This window comes from Eublepharis macularius, chromosome 6 (genome assembly GCF_028583425.1).
Source record: "Eublepharis macularius isolate TG4126 chromosome 6, MPM_Emac_v1.0, whole genome shotgun sequence".
Taxonomy (NCBI): Eukaryota; Metazoa; Chordata; class Lepidosauria; order Squamata; family Eublepharidae; genus Eublepharis; species Eublepharis macularius.
In genome coordinates this window covers 142,112,476-142,131,864 of record NC_072795.1, presented here as the reverse complement: position 1 = coordinate 142,131,864, position 19,389 = coordinate 142,112,476, and the positions used below count along the sequence as shown (strand labels likewise).

The following is a 19,389-nucleotide window of genomic DNA, read 5'->3' as shown; positions in this document are numbered from 1 at the left end:
ACACTGAGCAGACGGCTGGAGCACTGGATGGCCCATGAGGACCCTTCAGCCATAAAACCTACTGCATGAAAGGGACAAAACCTAGGGGGCCATTGACAAATGCTATATTTTCTTAATTTTCTTCCCAGATTTATTGCTGCTATTCAATTTTTGTACTGCCAAAATTAAATATTTTAAAAGTGTCCCCCGGGTAGCTGGTGGCCTACTCAATGCAATCACACCCCCATTTTCTATTTGTATTAATTCCTTTTGGGGTCTATTTGATCTCCATAACCAACTAGTAAAGTGCATTTTTGTTTGAGTGAAGGTTAACATCTTTCCCCAGTAAGGAGATGTCCGTCGGAGAAAGAATCATTGCTGAATTTCTGTCTGTCAAGCAGCTATTGAAGCAAGAAGCTATTTGCCAGAGGTGGCAACTCTACTAAGCACTCCGTCGCTTGTACTTGGCAGCCTCAGTTGCCGAGGCCCAAATTGGTTGAGAGGTCCACTGCTGGTAGCCTGATATTGGCCAGAGGCCTGAAGGTGCTTCAGATGTGGCCAAATTCTACATGTTATGTGAGCGTGACCCTGAGGATTCTATGTAGGCACCTTCGTGTACACCCTTCAGCCTGCAATTGTGTGCAGCCAACAGCAGTCAGGAAGCCCGTTTCATCCCTTGAAAGCTCAGAAATGGGGCTTCAGCCAAGGCCTCCACCGTGTCTCCACTGCCCCGCCTTCGCTGACTGACTGCATCACCAACTGTATTAAGAAGGGCTTTAGCTTAACACCCAGCAGGCAAGAGGGAACTGCAATGGCTGTATATTCTCCTGGTCTTTAAAAACAAACCTTGAATGGAGGATCACTAAACAGCTAGTCTTCTTTGGGATTCGCAGTGATAGACACAGTTCTCCAGTACAGAGAATTGACACTCGTACCTGAAACCATAGTTGTGAGCATCGGTCTCACTAAGCGAAGCCTCAAGACTGATGAATAATAAATTGGTCTGACTCAAATCAGCAGGGAGCTGTGCCAGTTAACTCAGCCAAAAAGTCCATCAAAATGTACACTATCAACATAAATGCCACAATGGTTGTTGGGGGTTTTCCGGGCTGTATTGCCGTGGTCTTGGCATTGTAGTTCCTGACGTTTCGCCAGCAGCTGTGGCTGGCATCTTCAGAGGTGTAGCACCAAAAGATAGAGATCTCTCAGTGTCACAGTGTGACACACAGTGACACACAGTGACACTGTGACACTGTGACACTGTGACACTGTGACACTGAGAGATCTCTGTCTTTTGGTGCTACACCTCTGAAGATGCCAGCCACAGCTGCTGGCGAAACGTCAGGAACTACAATGCCAAGACCACGGCAATACAGCCCGGAAAACCCCCAACAACCATCGTTCTCCGGCCGTGAAAGCCTTCGACAATACATAAATGCCACACTTCAGAGATATCCTCAGTCACAAAACATAGGCTGTGAACACCAGAAAAGGTGTTTTGTGCTCTAGCTTTTTATTGGCTGGGATTTAATGATTCGTTAATTTTCCTTTTAAACATTTTTAAAATTTATCATTTCCTCTGATTAAACAGCAGATACATTTTCCAAGTAAACAAAGCTAGATTAGGGATGCGCACATGCTAAAAAAATTCAGTTTGGGTTCCTTTTCTATTTTTAAAAAAGCTTGTTTTGCTTTTGTTAAGTCCATTGTGAAAGTTATTTGTTCTAATTATTTAATTAACTTTTTCATTGCTGGCCAAGGTGCTGCCTACGGAGGCACTGCCTGACCCCCCTGCCCTCCCTGTGGCGTTTGTGTGCACACTTCCTCTCCTGGAATGCAAGTCTCTCTGCTCCTAGTTCAGCACTAACCACTTTCCACACTAGTGCTGGCCGCTAGTCCCATCTCTCTCAACTTGCCCTCTCCTCATCCTTTTGAACGTCTTGGTGTCTAAGCCAGGCTGCAGAATAATAAACAGTTCTCAAGCTTTCCAAGTATTCCTGACCAGGGCTTTTTTTCTGGGAAAAGAGGTGGTGGAACTCAGTGGTGGAACTCAGGACCGCACAATGACGTCACTTTGGGTCAGCTGGAACAAGGGGTGTGTGTGAAAGTTTAAATCGCCCTTGGTGAAAATGGTCACATGGCCGGTGGCCCTGGCCCCTGATCTCCAGACAGAGGGGAGTTTAGATTGCTCTCTGCGCCGCTCAGCAATCTCAACTCCCCTCTGTCTGGAGATCAGGGGGCGGGGCCACCGGCCATATGACCATTTTCAAGAGGTGCTGGAACTCCGTTCCACCACGTTCCTGCTTGAAAAAAAGCCCTGTTCCTGACCATGATTAATTTTTCAGTTTAGATTAGTTAGAGCTGCTCTACTGACAAACAGGGGACTTTAGTTTTCATAGCGCACATTTCTCGCTAAACTATACCCTTGATAGATTATGCGAGGCAGCGTTTGGGATCAACTCACCTGCCTCCTGGATCTCCTTCTGTATCTTGTTTCTCCCATTCAACGTGCCTTCCCTGTGCTGGTTGGCCTCATTCTTGTCTCTCATTTTTTGCCTCTCCTGAACTTTAAGCTGCTTCTTCATCTGTCTGCCCATCAGCAACTGAATCTTTGCAACATCCAAACTGATGTTTGTGGCGGCCAGCTCTTGGTTACTTCCGAAGAGCTTCTGGAAGATCTGCAGATGCTCACCAAAGGTTTGTTGGGTCGATGCAAGTTCCTCCCTCAAATTTTCCAGTGAAACATTGAATGGATTCATCAGGTTGACTGCCGTGTGATTGCAGCAGAGATTGGCACGGTCCCTTTGTAATTCATGTTTCTTCATTTCCCTGGTAAGGTGTCCAATCTCTTTCTTTAGAGTCATGATGTCATGGTATGCAGAATTATCCCGCATGTCCTCCCTGGTCGCTTCATGGTTTGGCTCCATGTGCTCCACACCAACATGCTGGACTTCTTCCACTGGGTTATCCATTTGCTTTTCAAGGATGGGATACATGAGAGGCTTATAGCCATTGGAGGCGTTCTCATGATCCATCTCCAAGGAGTACATTCTTTTCATAACAGATTCTATGGTAATATTTTGCTTCTCAAGCTGGTCTGAAATTAATCGGAAATGCTCCTGAAGTTGATCTAGAGATGATATTAAGGAACGAGGATCTTCTTCCGTCAAGAGTTCCATAACTTCTTCTCCAAGCAAGGCCTCTAGTGCTGTCTCATGTCGCATGGCATCTACCAACAGAGAATTAAAAGAGCTGTTGAGGTACTTGATTTGCCCCTGCATCCTCTCATCGGTTTTTTCCAGGGCACCAAGACCCTCAGACAAAGCTTCACCCTGGGCCTTAAGAAGAGAGACTTCACCTTCCAGCTCTCGGCTCTGCTTCTGCTGGAAATCCAGAGGTTGATGGAAAAGGCGAAAAGCTGTGGCAAGGTCATCGATTTCGTTCTTGAGAGCTTTTAAATGTGCCTCAAATTGCTTCATTTCCTCTCGGATCGCGCGGCTAACGTTTGCTTGCTCTTCCACATCAGTATCCGAAGGTAGTTTGACACAATGGCATGCTTTCATAGACCTTTCTAGATCCCAGTGGCTCTCTCTAATATTTTCCAGGGTATCGTTGAGGGCGAGGATCTTCCTTTCCAAGTCTCCTTTGTATTCCTCTATAATAAGACTTTTCTCTATCAAGGCCACTCTAAGCTCTTTGAGTTGGTTGGTTAAGCTGGCTTTGAACACGTTAATAGAATTCCGTAACTTGTTAAAATCGTCGTAGAACTCATCGGATTCCTCATAGAGTTCCTTCAGCTCCCGTGCGTGCCCTGCCAGGGTTTGATTGAGGATCTGTATGTCCGTTTTGGCAGCTTCTTCATTTAGCTTGCTATATTGCACCGGGAATACCGCCAAGTTTCTCGCCAAAGTCTCCAGTTCGTTGTGAAGCTTGTCTTGTTCTTGTCTCATGTCTGTTATGCTGCTGTTTAAGGCTAACAAATAAGAGTTTTGTATCTTGTGGTATCTCTTCAGCTTCATGTCAGTTTCTGCTTTGATCGTGGTGAGATTGTAGTGCATGGCGGCCTGCTGCAAATGTAAATGGGTGTCTACTTCTCTCTTCATCTGGTCGGCTCTCCATACATTTTCCTGAATTTTGGATTCAAACTTGGTCCCAAGTTCCTGGAAGTCTTTCTTCGGCACGCTGCTTTCTTGGAATTTCTCTATGCTTTTCCGATTGGCCTCAACATTGTGCGAGAGATTTTTCACCATGGTAGAAAGATCCTGTAAACTTTTGTTGAAGCCAGACCACACTGGGTTAAAATGTTCCTTTAAGAAACTCTGTAAAGGGGAAACAAGCATTTGCTGGAAGAATTGCTCCTGTGCTCCTGAAAGACAGCATAAGATGAAAGTAATACAAGACAACGTAAGCATACGTTTATTGATAGGCTCAAGCTAAATAACAACAGTAAGCTTTCCAAAAGTGTATCGGAAAAACAATAAAATACTATATTAAATATCTCAGAAATATTCCTATCCTTTGTCAATTTATGTGTTACCCTCAAAGGCCACTTCTTGCTAAAGGTGCTGAGCTTTGAACTTTGCTAGGTCTCTGCCACTGTAAGAAGATGAGGTACACAGCGCAATCCTAAACAGAGTTATACCCTTCTAAGCCCACTGACATCAGTGGACTTAGAAGGGTGTGACTCTGTTTAGGACTACACTGTCAGGAAACTGAAACCAAGAGGCCAGCACCTCCATGCGAGCCCTAGCCCCAAAAAAATCCCCCAAAGGAAACATCAGAAGGTGCTTGTAAATGTCTTTAACACAATTTATTTGTAAACATCCAATACATTTTGTGTCCCTATGGGCTGTTCCTTAGGGAAGTCTAGAAAATAATTTCGCAACGCCACAAAATCCTTTCAGTTGCATTACTCATTGCAATGGAAATATCCACCTTGTATAAAAATACTACACATTATTCCATTGCTTACTATTTTATTTAAAGTTCCAAATTTTTGCTTAAATCTTTTTACTTAAAGTGAAATACTGAAAATGGACAGCATTTCATGGTTGCCCTTTCTTATAATATCAGAACTCCATGCATCATGATTTTTTTGTTACCTCCTTAATTAAATTCTATTAAGGACTTTATTTTTCATAAATTCTCAACAGATTAACATGCATTCTTTCACTATTTCCTTCTGTATGTTGTTAAAGGAAGAATACTTTCAGCTTGTTAAATATAGAACAGTAAGTCCCCTGGATACTGCTGTTCAGTGCCATATAAACGAGAGAGTATGCATATGATTTTGTAATATGAATCTAGTCATTTCACAATGCTTAGTGGATATCCATATCGAATCCACCCCCCACCCCGTTCTTCTCTGGCTTGAAAAATTGAAATGAGTTTCTGCATATGCAGTTTTGCATTCTGCAGACCAAAACCTGGCTGATGTGTGCACGAAGGTGCTTTTCTCAACGCTGCTCACCAAAGAAATCCCTGTGGATTGCTGTGAAACTGCCCAGCTGTTCGAAAATACGTTTCAAAATGGTATTGTGTTGCTCAAGTAAAGGAGCTAACCCCTTCTGAGTTCATAACCCCACACAGAAAATCCACAGTCCCCGGGGGCTCTGCATGCGCCTGCCTTATGAACCAGGAGAGAACTCTGTGGGGCGCTTCCCTTTTATTCATGTATTTCCCTCCTGCGGGAGAGGCAGCCGCAGGCAACGTCTCTCTTAATGCAGAGTCTTGCTATCCGCCCCACAGAAAAGAGGCTTGATGTGCTCCTGGGCACCTTCCTTTCTTTCCACAGCCTGGAGAGAAGATTCTTCCCTGTGAAACTCTGTGTATCAAACTGCTCTTCAAGCTACTGTGACCTGCCATATATATTTATTACATAATACTAGGCCCAATCCCAGATTTACATTCCTATCCCCCTTTCCTCCGGTGAACTCAGAGCGGTTGGCCATAGACTTCTAACCTACCACTTGTTTCTTCCAATTTCCTTCTCCCACGGCAGACCATGACTTTGCCCTCTGGCCTGTCCCTGAAGTTCCACTGACCCCAGGAATAAAAACTGAGGAGGGGGCTTACTGGGCTGCAAGAGGGGGAAGTGGGATGCTCCTACTCTGGGGGCTTCACCAGCTGCATTCCTTAGCAGATCTCACTGGATAAAAGCTACAGCCCCCACCCCGCCCTCTTTGATCTTCCGCACAGCCCTGGGATAGGCTGAGGGGCCGGGAGCCGGCCAGCCGCGTCCAACACCCCCCTTCCTCTCCGTTCAGCTGCGCACCACGGCTCTGAGTGCCTTCTTCTCTGGCCAAGCTCTCACCCGTTTGGTTGTGGCTCACTTCTGCTCTTGGGTGACTGAAGTTGTAATGAAGCACCTGCTCTAAGACTCCCAAGTTACTCCTTGCTTGATGGACGTCATTCTGTAGATCCTCCAGCAGAGCTTCGTGGCTCTGATGAGCTTCCAGGATGTCTCTGGATTCCGGTGATGAAGACGCTAGTTGCAAAAGAAAGAAAGGACAGCAAGGGATGAAGCACTTCCTGGCATACCTTGGAGTGGAAGATGGTCCCTCAAAGGAGGGAAGTGTCAGTACACTGTCAGTCAGCTTTGGAATGATGGGCCAAGCTAGACGTGACGAATTACACTTGAATGGCAAGTGAGCAGACTCACATGTATTCCTGCCTGTTCACTTCTGCTCCACTTGCGCTCCACTCGATCACGTAGTGGAGTATATTCCTCCCTGTTCACTTGCGCTCCACTCGATCACGTAGTGGAGTGTATTCCTCCCTGTTCACTTGCACTCCATTTGCACTCCACTTGATCACGTAGTGGAGTGTATTCCTCCCTGTTCACTTGTGCTCCACTTGTGCTCCACTCAATCACTACATGATCGAGTGGAGTGCAAGTGGAGCACAAGTGAACAGGGAGGAATAGAATCATAGAATCATAGAGTTGGAAGGGGCCATACAGACCATCTAGTCCAACCCCCTGCCCAGTGCAGGATCAGCCTAAAGCATCTCTGACAAGTATTCATCCAGCCTCTTCTTGAAAACTGCCAGTGCAGTTGAATACATGTGAGTCTGTTCACTTGCCATTCAAGTGTAATTCTTCACTTCTAGTTTGGCCCAATATGAAGTGTCCATGCACCGTCTGCTCCATTCGCCTAGCCCTCTCTGCCCAGCACTCCTATTTTCCTAGAGATCTAGAAGACACAATCATTCCGCTGACTTCTTTCTGCTTACACAAGGAAGGCCATTGCTCATTGACAGTTCCGCTTTTTTGTTTGCAGTCCATTCCAGGTTCTACTCCTGGCTCCTGCGGTCAACACATTCTAAGGTGGGAGGGCTGGAGAAGAGCTCCTCTCAGCGCAGTCTAGTGAGATGTGCACTGGTCCCTTTATTGCTTTTGCTAAGTGAATTCAGGAGCACCGAGGAGAACACCCACATCATCCTCCCAGAGGCGTAGCCATGTTAGTCTGTTGCAGAAAAATAAGACGGGGTCCTGTGGCATTTTAAAGACAAACCCTCTTTATTCCATCATAAAATTTCATAAGTCAGACCTCGCTTCGTTTGTAACCAACATTACAGAAGTCATAAGGGTAGAAATAGATGGAGTTGTCTCTGCTATAATGGCTAAATTGCCATTATCCAGGTACCCTGAATCAAATTAGAAAATCCTGAATAAAATTGGGATACCAAACACATTAATGCTAGATTAAACGGAATAAACGGGCTGGGGGTCTGTTGCGCTTGCACTGGCCCTGGTTTCTGCCTGACTGGGTTCTTTGAGTGACATTGGTTCTGCTGGGCTTGCAGCAGCGTCCTTCCTTTCTTCAGTTTGGAGCTGCTTGATTGACATTGGTTCTTGTGGGATTCTCTATTTTGAAACAGGTTCTGGTGGGATTCTCTGGGTTGATGTTGGCCTCCTTGCTTCAGTTTGATTCTAAGATTTGCTCTAAATGGGAGAAGCGAATGTCAGAGGAGTGACTAGACCCACCGGCTCTGTTCTGCCTTGTCTCTAGTTTGAGGTTGGCCTCCTTGCTTCAGTTTGGTTCTGGGGGGATTCCCTTCCTTCAGTTGGGTCCTGATGGGCTTTGTTGGTTCAGCTTGCATTGGGACTTGCCTGGGGACTGGCTTTTGGCCAGATGTTGCCCCTTTGCTTAAGGTTTCTTTGACTGGAAAGCCTTGGAAATGTTACCCCCATAGGAAACAATGGAGAGTGGCTATGGGCACCTTGTTCAGCGGCCCATAGAACTGGACCCGGGGGCCCCTCTTCCTGAAATTTGGGGTTCTTCGGTAGACAGGAAGGAGTAGATTTCCTGAAAATGTAGTGGCATTTTCTTGAAAAATGTCCCCCAGCTTCCCAGATAGTTTTCTCCTCAGGGAATAATGGCAGAATATATTCTGTATTCATGGTTAAAATCAAATCCGATTATAGGATTTGAGCCAGGTATCACAAATACTGAACATTTATAGTATTCCCAGTCTGGATCAGAATAAAACCAAATTTGTTTTGCTGCATACCCCTAATCTTTAAGATGCCACTGGACTTCAGTTTTACAATTTCCAGAAATGGAAAGAAGAGGTTTACATAGACCCCCTTTACGATGTTCAAGGCAGTTTACAATGATGATCAGACAATTTGTCACATACTCTTTGAAAGGATTGGATCCTAAGATGCCCTTCAACAAGGCACCCACTATTCATGAGAGGGGGAGTGTTACGAACTCCTTTCTTTTCTTAGATTTTGTCTTTAACCCTTTTCTTCTTGCCCCCTCTGGGCACTTTTTGGCCTGGATTGGGGCCAAAACAGCCCTGAATGGGCCACTGCCAGGGTGGGGGAACACTCCCCTGTCTGGCAGCAGCCGAATCCCAGCCATTTCGGGGCCGATCAAATCAATTATGCTAATGACACACTTCCGGTGATGGCAAGGGGTGTGGCATATGCTAATGAGTTATGCTAATGAGTTCCTGCAGCTCTTTTTCTACGAAATGACTCCTGCAGAGGGGGATGGGTACTAACTGGAGAATGTCTGTTTTGCCTGGGGCTGACTGCTGGCCCCACCCTCTACTGAGGGAGCCTTGATTGAATTAGGCTCCTCCTCACCAGAGGCACATCACAGCCATCTGGGCTCTGAGAAGGAGAAGGAAAGGGACCTGCAGCTCGAAGAGTACTCTTGGAATATACTTGGGAGGCAATGATGTCGACAGAAGGCCCCTTTCCAGTCACCTGCATGGAGTGTGCCATGTTTGTTTTCCTCCTGGAAGAGAAGACGTACTTCACTTGTCAGAAGTGTAAGCTGGTCAGGCTTTTGGAGGAGAAGATCCAGAGCCTGGAGGAGAGGATCACCAGGAAATCAAAGAAGGGGAGGATTTCACTGAGAAGAGCCTGGGGGCTCTGAACAAGCATGAAGAAATAAGTCCAAGAGAAGAAGGAAGAGTCGATCTCCCTTCTGAGCCTCCTCTCAGTTCTGCAGTACAAACCAGAAGACGTGGACTAAGGCGATGCTATGGTCCACTGGAGCTCAAGAATCGTTTTGAGGTGCTTGAGATGATGACGGAGACGAGAATGGAAGGAGAACCACAAAAGCCTGGAGGAGGGAGTGAAGAGGGCATGGGGCCACATGGAAGTGAAAGAAAACGGAAAGTGTTGGTCACTGGGGACTCTCTGCCCAGAGGTAAGGTAGGCCAGATCCCCTACTCCAAGAGATGTGTTGCTTGCCGGGAGCCAGAATTCAGGATATTACAGACCGACTGCTGAAACTGATCAGACCAACTGATCAGTACCCGTTTGTGCTGGTTCACGTGGGAATGAATGACACAGCCGTGAACACCATCGCAAGAATTAAAGAGGACTATGAAGCCCTTGGAAGGCAGTTGAAGTCAGTGGGGGCACAGGTGGTATTCTCTTCTATTCTTCCTGTCAAAGGAAGAGGAATGCGAAGGGAGCAGACCATACTCAAGGTGAATAGTTGGCTGAGGTGGTGGTGCCGGCAGGAGCGCTTTGAGTTCTGGGACCAGAGGATAAGTTCTCTTAGAGAAGGACTTCTAGCACATGATGGGCATCACCTCTCAAGGTCAGGGAAGAAAATGTTTGGAAAGAACCTGGAGAGCTTCATCAGGAGAGCTTTAAACTAATGCCACAAGGGGAAGGGGATGATCAACAAGGGGTTTTCAATGCAGAAGTGATAACAGCGGGGGCCCACCTGGGTAGGACGGATCAAACAAAGGTACAAAGCTACAAGTGCCTTGTACATACCAATGCTCGAAATATGGGTAATAAGAAGGACGTGCTTGAGCTTCTCTTGCAAACAGAGGGCTACGATATAGTAGGAATTACTGAGACTTGGTGGGATGATTCCCATGACTGGAATGTGGTAGTGGATGGGTACGAGTTGTTCAAGAAAAACCAGAAGGGTAGAAGAGGAGGCGGAGTGGCATTGTATGTGAGGAGAGGGCTTGATCGTCAGCAAGTTCTGGAGAACGTGGTTGACAGCCCAGTGGGAAGTATATGGGTGGAAAGAAGGGGAGGAAAGACAAAGGGTATTGTTGTTGGAGTCTGCTACTGATGGCCTGACTAGGGAGAGGAAATGGATGCTGCCCTCCTTGAACAGATTGGTAGAGCATCCAGACAACAGAACCTTATAATTATGGGTGACTTCAACTTCCTCGATGTTTGCTGGGAGACAAGCTCAGCAAAGCAATAGGAATCTCGAAACTTCCTGACCTGCCTGGCTGATAACTTCCTTTTTCAAATGGTGGAGGAAGCTACAAGGGGCTCAGCCATACTAGACTTAATATTAACCAAGAGGGAAGAATTGGTAGATGGGGTGAAGATGGTGGGGACCTTAGGGGGAAGTGACCATGTCCTCCTTGAGTTCCAGTTGTTGTAGTGGGGCAAGGAAGTTTGTAGCCAGAATCATAGGTTAGATTTTCGTTGGGGCTTGATGACTCAGAGGCTTGATGAGAGTCATTGCGTGGGGGAGTGTGCTGGAAGGGAAAGGAGCAAGTGAAGGGTGGGCCCTTCTCAAACACGAGCTTTTGCAAGCTCAAGCCCTCACTATTCCATGGTAAAGGCTCCAAGGAATGATGTGGATGAACAGAGAGCTCCAGAATAAGCTAAGGGAGAAAAAGGAAATGTTCAGGAAATGGAGAGAAGGACAGACCTCTAAAGAGGAGTATATGAGGGTTACTAGGTACTGCAGATCAGCCATCAGAGAGGCCAAAGCTCAGTATGAGCTGGGTTTGGCCAGGGGGGCTCGCTACAATAAGAAAAACTTCTAGATATGTGAGAAGCAAACGTAAGGTAAAAGAGGCAATTGGACCGCTGTTGGATGTGGAAGGAGAAACTCTGATAGAGGACAGAGAAAAAGCAGACAGGCTCAATGACTTTTTTGCCTCTGTTTTCTCCCTGAAGAACTTGAGCCCATCTAGAGATGGTAGTAGACATGACAGGATACCTGGGGGGCTTGTTGACATTGACAGAGAGGTTGTGGAGAGGCACCTGTCTGCACTGGATGAATACAAATCCCCTGGGCCGGATGGTGTGCACCTAAGAGTGCTCAAAGAACTTTCTAGAGAAAGCCTCTGTCCATCATCTTCAAGGCCTCCTGGAGGACTGGGGATGTGCCACAAGATTGGAGAAGAGCGAATGTTATCCCAATCTTTAAGAAGGGGAAGAAGGATGACCTGAGAAACTACAGGCCAGTCAGTCTGACTTCTGTTGCTGGGAAGATATTAGAGCAAATTTTAAAGGGGTCAATCTGTAAGCATCTGATCTTAGTGATCTGGGGAAGTCAACATGGTTTTGTCAGATCTTGTCAGACCAACCTGGTTTTTTCTTTGATTGAGTGACGAGCTTACTGGATCATGGGAACTCTGTCGACATGATTTACCCGGATTTCAGTAAAGCTTTTGATAAGGTTCCCCATGACATTCTAATGGGTAAACTGGAAGACTGCAGACTGGACTATAGAACAGTTTGGTGGATAGGGAACTGGTTAGAGGACTGCACCCAAAGAGTGGTGGTCAATGGTGTTTCATCAGATTGGAGGGAGGTGTCCAATGGGGTGCCGCAGGGCTCGGTTTTGGGCCCAGTACTTTTCAATATTTTTATCAATGATCTGGATGAATGGGTAAATGGGCTACTCATTAAATTTGCTGAAGATACCAAATTGGGAGGAGTGGCAAACACCCAAGAAGATAGAGTTAAATTCAACAAGACCTGAATACTCTGGAGAAGTGGGTGGTTGTGAACAGGATACAATTCAACATAGATAAGTGCACAGTATTACATCTGGGCCACAAAAATGTGTAGCACAAATACTGGATGGGGGATACACTTCTGGGCAGTAGTATATGTGAAAGGGATCTTGGGGTAAGAGTGGACTGTAAACTAAATATGAGCAGTCAGTGTGATGCGGTGGCAAAAAAGGCTAATTCAATCCTGGGTTGTATCAAAGGGGCCATAGCGTCGAAATCGCAGGAGGTCATAGCCCCTCTCTATACTGCCTTGGTCAGGCCGCACCTGGAGTATCGTGTGCAGTTCTGGAGGCCTCACTTCAAAAAGGATGTGGACGAAATCGAGAGGGTGCAGAGGAGAGCGACGAGGATGATCAGGGGTCTGGAGACTGAGCCCTACGAGGAAAGGCTGAGGGCCTTGGGAATGTTTAGTTTGGAGAAGAGGAGATTGAGGGGGGACATGATTGCTCTCTTTAAGTATTTGAAAGGCTGTCATTTGGAGGAGGGCAAGGAGCTGTTCCAGTTGGCAGCAGAGGATAGGACTCGAAGCAGCGGGCTTAAATTACATGCACAATGGTACCGGCTGGGTATTAGGAAAAACTTTTTCACGGTCAGAGTAGTGCAAAGGTGGAATCAGCTGCCTAGGGAGGTGGTGAGCTCCCGTTCAGTATCCGTTTTCAAGAAGAGGCTGGATGAATATTTGACAGGGATGCTTTAGGCTCATCCTGCATTGGGCAGGGGGTTGGACTAGAAGGTCTGTATGGCCCCTTCCAACTCTGGGATTCTGTGAAATACATGTAGATTTTCTCTCAGGCTGCACACAGCTTGCCTCTCTCGCCCTGACTGAATCTTTTTCCACTCTCAGTCCAAAACTGCCTTCACTCCACCCACACTCTCAGTCATCAACCAATCACGCCACTCCCTCATCCCTCTCTTTCACCCCCATTCTTCATCCGTACCACACCAAGCATTTAAAGACACACACACACTTAAAATCATTACAGGGAGTCTGTGATTTTTGTAGATTGTCCACTGAAGCTGAAGCCCACAGAATCCCATTGGTCCTTCCCTCACCCCCATGCTCAGGAATAAAGAACAGGAAGTGAACAGGTTTATTCCACCAGTGAATTTCTGCTTGCGCTACCTTGGATCCAACCCATACAGTTTTGATTTTCCAGTGTATTACTCAGTACTGTAAGCTGTAAAAAGAAAACTATACTGTGCTTATAAATAATTTGTTAATGTTAAAATACTAGACATATCTGTTAGCATAATGGGCTTTCTACATTATGGAAACACTCCATCAGGAACCAGTGGACAGTGGGGAAAAATAAACATTAGATATAATTATAACCACGGTGGAAGTGTCTTCTTCGAAGAGCGTGAGCCATTTGAACCTACTTTGGCTTGAGAGTGGTTTCCTTTCTTCCTCCCAAACTCCTGACTTAGAGGTGGGCACTGGAAAGAAATCTGGCTCTGCAAAAAAAAAAGTGAGTGCATCAGCAGAATTTTCTGTCTACCTTTCTTTCTGCAGTTAAAAGTGTCTTTTGAATTAGTCGTAGAGTTTCAATTGTAGACCATTCCAGAAATCCGCCTGCTGTTTCTGCTAGACACGTTGATGCATAATACTATTACATATAAAGAATCTCACATGCAAGAATAGTGTTTCTCATCTATATACAGCTTGCTGGTTGTTCAAGGCACTTCATTTCTTTCTCAGTAATCTTCAACGGTGCTGTCAGGGGTGGAAGATCAGGGCCCCAATTCATGGGTGGGGGAATGCAGGCTATAGCCAGCAGGCCCTGTTGAGCACAGTGGGACTTCTTCTGAGTAAATATGCACAGAATCTGTGGTTACACCATCTGTGTTTATCTGAGGAGCCGGCGGACTGAGTTGAGACAAGTTTGTTATCAGAATTTGCATTAGAAGAACACATTAGAATCTAAAAGGAGGGGGGGGGGCTAACTGCAACGCTGATAACCCTTATATCAATCCCCATAAGATAGGCCAGTATCCTCCCCATACGGCATGTGGGGCAAGCGGAATCTAAGAGACAGCAGCTTGCCTAAGATCACCTTGATGGCAAAATCAAGATCTGAACTGGGACTTTCTGGCTTTACAGCTGCCCTAGATCTCAGACTGCCACCATTTGTTCTTCTCCCTTCCTCGTAAAGGTCTGGCCAAGAATCCTTGTCTGGTTTCTTAGGGTGCCTTCATGACAGGGGAGCTGCTTCCGTTTGGCCCCTTTCTGTACCTCAGATGAAACCCCACAGCACATGGGAGAAATCCGCAGTGGATCTCTTTCGTATGCCAGGCTTCTCCTCCCAGAAACGGGGGTAATATTTGAAGTGGGAACGAGCTTCATTGTGAATGTCCCCCCACATAAAAAAATCTTCTGACTTACCTTTGCAGAGGGCAACATGGAGAATGTTGCAAGCCACTTTGGGTTTCCACTGGGGAGAATGGTGGGGTACATACGAAATAAATACATAAAGCTTCTGATCCAAAAGTCTTCCTAAGCTACCTCTGGATGCATTCTCTGTTTGCACAGACCCAACCAGCTCCCCTGCACAAACTGCGTGGATTCCCTCTAACTCTTATGCCGTTTTTCCATGATCCCTTCTTACCGAGGTGTTCACAGTTCTTGCCGCTGTAGCCGGGGCAACACTTCCAGTGCAAAGAAGTCAGGACTTTTTGCTTTACCTGATAGGTTGGTTTTAAAGCTGCTTTGTACCTAGAGAAAAAACAAGGAGAAAAAAACCTTTAGAAGTTAAAGGACAGCAAAATCTATAATGTTTATGGTGTGTGTGTGTGTATTGATATCCTGGTGTCTTTGTTAGAAGAAGGGACTGGCGAAGTCTCTTGCTCAGGCCTTTAGGACAGCCAGCGGAGAAGAAGGAAGGCAACAACCATAGAGTCAGATAGATAGGCTGCCATCAGCCTCCTTCCTGCCAAGGGAACTTCCTTCTCTCCCCCTCCTCTCTCTCTCCTTCCCTGCATGCACCAGGAGAGGCAGCATGGTGTCTCCTCCTGAGAGAGAGGGCCTACTTTCAATCTAAAGCCATCCTAGCTAGTTAGATCAGTTACTGGTTCTTTCTCTCCACTAAACTTATGTAAATATATTCCTTTAGATAAATAAACAGTTATTGGTTCTCTAACTTGGGATGAGAGCTTTCTGCGTGCAGTTTGTTTAGCTAACGTAGACCTCCATGGGCTTGCTCCCTTCGCTTTTTGATATGCCTGTTTCTAATGACTACTAAGTGCTCTTAGTAGATATTGGAACACAAAAGTCTATTGGTTAGAAAAGAGCTGGTACGTGATCAGTTAAATAGGGACGCTTGCAACCCGTGAGGGAGACCCCTCTGAGACTCTTGGGGAGGGGAAGCTGAAGATGGCGGTTGACAGAGATGAGGGTTAAAGAAGCTCTAACAGCAGAGAGTGTTCCGTGTGCGAATCAAGCACCGCCAGGCTGAAGACCAAATCTGGCACCATGTTGGAACAATCCATTCGTACTTAATCTCAAGGCAAGTTCAATCCATGGGCTGGGGACACAACGAGAAGCGGGCTCATTGTGCCAAGGCCTGATCTTGAGGTGGGAGCAGCTGTTCTGAACCAAGGGTTGGTTGCTTTCCTGGAGTGCTGTAAGCTCAGCTCTAGGACAACGTAGCTCCTTTGAAGGCAAGGTTGCCGACTTCCTCTGAGTATGTCATTATTAGGCGGCGTTTCAGGGCACCACCAGGCCTGGTACCTGAATCCTCAGGTAAATTGCAGTGAAATTTCACTGAACGTTCCCCATTGAGAGGACCATTTACTGCTTTATTCCGTTTTGAAAGCAACTTGATTTTTTAAAACAATATTGTTAAAAAATCACCATGTTGAATCCCGCTTGAGTCTACAATCAAATGGTCAATCAAATCTGAATTATTTGTTTAATCTGATTGTATACATGACAACCTTGTTGAACCTGACTTTCCTGATTGTAACCTTGCGCTTATTTATTCTTTGCCTTTCCAGTGCAAAGAACAGTGAGTGGTGTGATTCGCAAAGAGGGCAAGCGAGGACACTTCCCTGGGACTTAGACGGGCTCCACACCCGTTCCTGCTTCCCAGAGGACCCTACAAACTACTGTTCCCAGAATCCCTTTGGGGAAGCCATGATGAGCAGCCTAAAATCAACAGAGTCATATAAGGAGGGCCTTAAACCCATCACAAAGCGTATTAGGAGGAAGTCCTTATTGAGACGATTGAGCCAGCGTAGTGCAGGGATTCGAGCGTCAGACTAGAACCTGGGTTCTAAGCCCCATCCTGCATTGGAAGCTTGGTGGGTGACCTTTGGCCAGTCGTGCACTCTCAACTCAACCTGCCTCTCAGGGTTGTTGTGAGAATAAAACAAGATAAAAGGAGAACAACGTAAACTACTTTGGGTCCCCACTGGTGACAAAGGTGAGGTGTAAATAAAGTAGGTAGATAAATACTTACATAATCTTCTGGCAATCTGGAGTCCCGTGTGGACACGGTTGCTGTGACTTGATTATGTACTTCTCTGTTGTGCAAACACCAACGTACGTCACTAGCCGGGACTGCACAAACGAGCACCAGTTCCTAGTCAAGAAGAGGGACCATATGAAACTCTCCTTCATGGACTTCTATTTCGGTCTAGCATGGTTTTTCAGACAGACAGATGTTCTGTACCAACTTTCAGTATTTAGGCATAACTTTTTCCTATAATGCCAAATTCTCAGCACATCTGACCTCATCAGCCACTGCAGCAGAGAGAAGTGCAAATGCCATCCTTAAATTGTTTAGAAGGAAAGGCGCTGGCTTTCTCCCTATGGCCTTAAAAACTTACCAGGCAAAATCTTTGGCCCAACTTTTGTATGGCTCACAAATTGGACTCTCTGCCAATCTTAAGATTCTTGAAACAGTCCAATCAAAATTTCTTAGATCTCTATTTGGTGCTCCCAAGAGTACATCTAATGTAATACTTAGACAAGAGGCAGGATTACCCAGAGTTGAATTAAAAGTATGGGAACAGGCAATATTCCTCTGGCTGAAAATTCATTATAATCCAAAGGGAATGATAACTCATCTCCTAGCTGCGAACCCTTATCCACCTTGGTTCACACAAATCTTTAACAAGATCAAGCAAATTGGCCTAAATCCTGAAGATCTTTTTAATGGAACCCTGAATATGGCAAAAACAGCTATTACTCAGAGGCTTCTTGATATTGAACTTCAAAATGAAGAAGCTTCACTTCCCAAGAACTTCAGGTGCTTAAAATCTTGGCCTAATTTTTCAGCTGCCCCATATTTATCCAGTATTACCCATGAGTCCTACAGATGGGCATTTTCTAGAGCCCGGTTTGAGGCATTGCCTTCAGCTGTATTGTACGGCAAATTCTGGCAGATACCAATGCATGAGCGCTTATGTCCATGCATGGACAATATGGTGGAATCGGTTACTCACATACTTTTATTCTGTGAATTTTATTGTGAAGAACGGTCTCGCCTCATACTACCTCTTTTGTCTAAATTCATCCCTTTGCAATCCTATTTGGAATTTAGACCAGAAGTTCTGCGCAAATTTCTTTTAGAAGATTCTCAGAGCTCAGTAACCTATGCTGTGGCCAAATTCTGCTCTTTAGCTATCAGAAAACGTAAACTTCTCTTAGTGGAAAAAACATTATAAATTTTTTTCTATTTTCATTATTGTTATTCCATTTTCACTCTTATCCCTTTATGCCTGTGGTTTTCCTGTATTGATAATATTGATTTATTGCTTGTAATCGTATTGTTTTATATTGCTGGCTTTTGCTGTAATAAATTGGATTTGGTAAGATGTTCTGTACCTTCAATGAGAATACAGCGGGCAGAGATCCAGAGAGAACCCCCCTTTTCCTTATCACTGCACCTCCTGTACTTTGAGAGGGACTTGCTTGCTGATGTCTGTCAAGCACAGCAACCACAGGCCTCTCGCTAGCTGGGGGCTGGCTCCTGCCTCCCCCCGTAGAGAGATCCCTCCCTTTCTTGTCCCCAGGTATTGGCTGGAATGGGCATTTATCAGAGGCACGAGTCGAAGGGAGAGAGACCACAAGGGCTCTTTGCCTGGGCAACTCAGCTGGGGCCCAGACAGCCTCTGTACCAGGTGGAGGATGCTAAAGGGGAGGAAGAACTCCACCAATTACAAGCCTGGTTAATCAAGAGCTGCTGGAACAGAAACAACACCTGTTGGACAACGCGTACTTAAATACTCCATGACTGTAGCCCTGGTCTGTGGTTTGCGTTCTCTATGGCCACTTGCATGTTGGATATGTGAATATGTGGCTTCTGGATTGCATTTCTGAGCTTTCTATACCCAGTGGGGGATGTATGGCGAATGTGCTATTCCGGTGCAGAAGGGAGCTGAGAGATACAGGAGTGGGATTTATCAAAGGCGGCCAGTATTGGGCGAGAATGCTCACTGCTCATCGAACCTCTCTAACATTTTAACAGTGGACAATGCAAGGGCCGTTGCCTCCCCTACTGATACACTAATATTAGGCAATCCCAGATCTGTAAAGAACAAAGCTACGTGCCTTACTGAGATGTTACAGGAAGAGGAAATGAGATGTGGCTTGCATACATTAGATCTGGTTGGAGGAAAATGAAGTCATGTGCCTGTCCCAACTAACCCCACCTGCACTAACCTCACCATGGCCAAGGAAGAGGGGTTGCCATGATCCTTCATGAGTCATTCAGCTTCTACAGACTTCCAGTACAAACTATAGCTTGCATTGACTGTATGCTCTTTTCATTGGGAGCTAAAGGTAGGCTGGGTATTGTTTACCGACCGACCACCCAGGTCTTCTTGGATAACTCCGGTGCTTTGGACCCCTTTCAGTTAGGAGTCAGACCAGGCTATGTGACAGAGACCGCTCTGGTGGCTTTAGTTGACACTCTCTGTCTTGAGCTCTCTCTTTGTTGTTCCTCCTGCATCTCTCAGCAGTCTTTGATACAGTAGACCATGCCATCTACTGAGGAGTCTGGAGGCAGAAGAAGGTATCAGGTGATGCGCCTTGGACTGGTTTAAATAATTTCTCATGGAACAGACTCAAAGGGTTGCTGTTGGGAAGTGGGAATTATCTTGTGGGGTTTCACAGGGCTCAATCTTATCCTTCATGTTATTCGACCTCTGTGTAAA

The 19,389-nt window shown here is 45.9% G+C and overlaps 1 protein-coding gene across 1 annotated transcript in view; it reads right to left on the bottom strand.

Annotated features, from left to right (window-relative positions):
- Positions 1-19,389, bottom strand: part of MMRN2 (multimerin 2) — a 46,122-nt gene that overhangs the window by 6,629 nt on the left and 20,104 nt on the right. The window contains exons 2-6 of the mRNA XM_054983728.1: positions 16,689-16,811; positions 14,838-14,944; positions 13,612-13,686; positions 6,293-6,466; positions 2,444-4,345 (exon numbers count right to left, since the gene is read on the bottom strand). Coding sequence (XP_054839703.1) covers positions 2,444-4,345; positions 6,293-6,466; positions 13,612-13,686; positions 14,838-14,944; positions 16,689-16,811 — 2,381 coding nt within the window. The remainder of the gene's footprint in view (positions 1-2,443; positions 4,346-6,292; positions 6,467-13,611; positions 13,687-14,837; positions 14,945-16,688; positions 16,812-19,389) is intronic.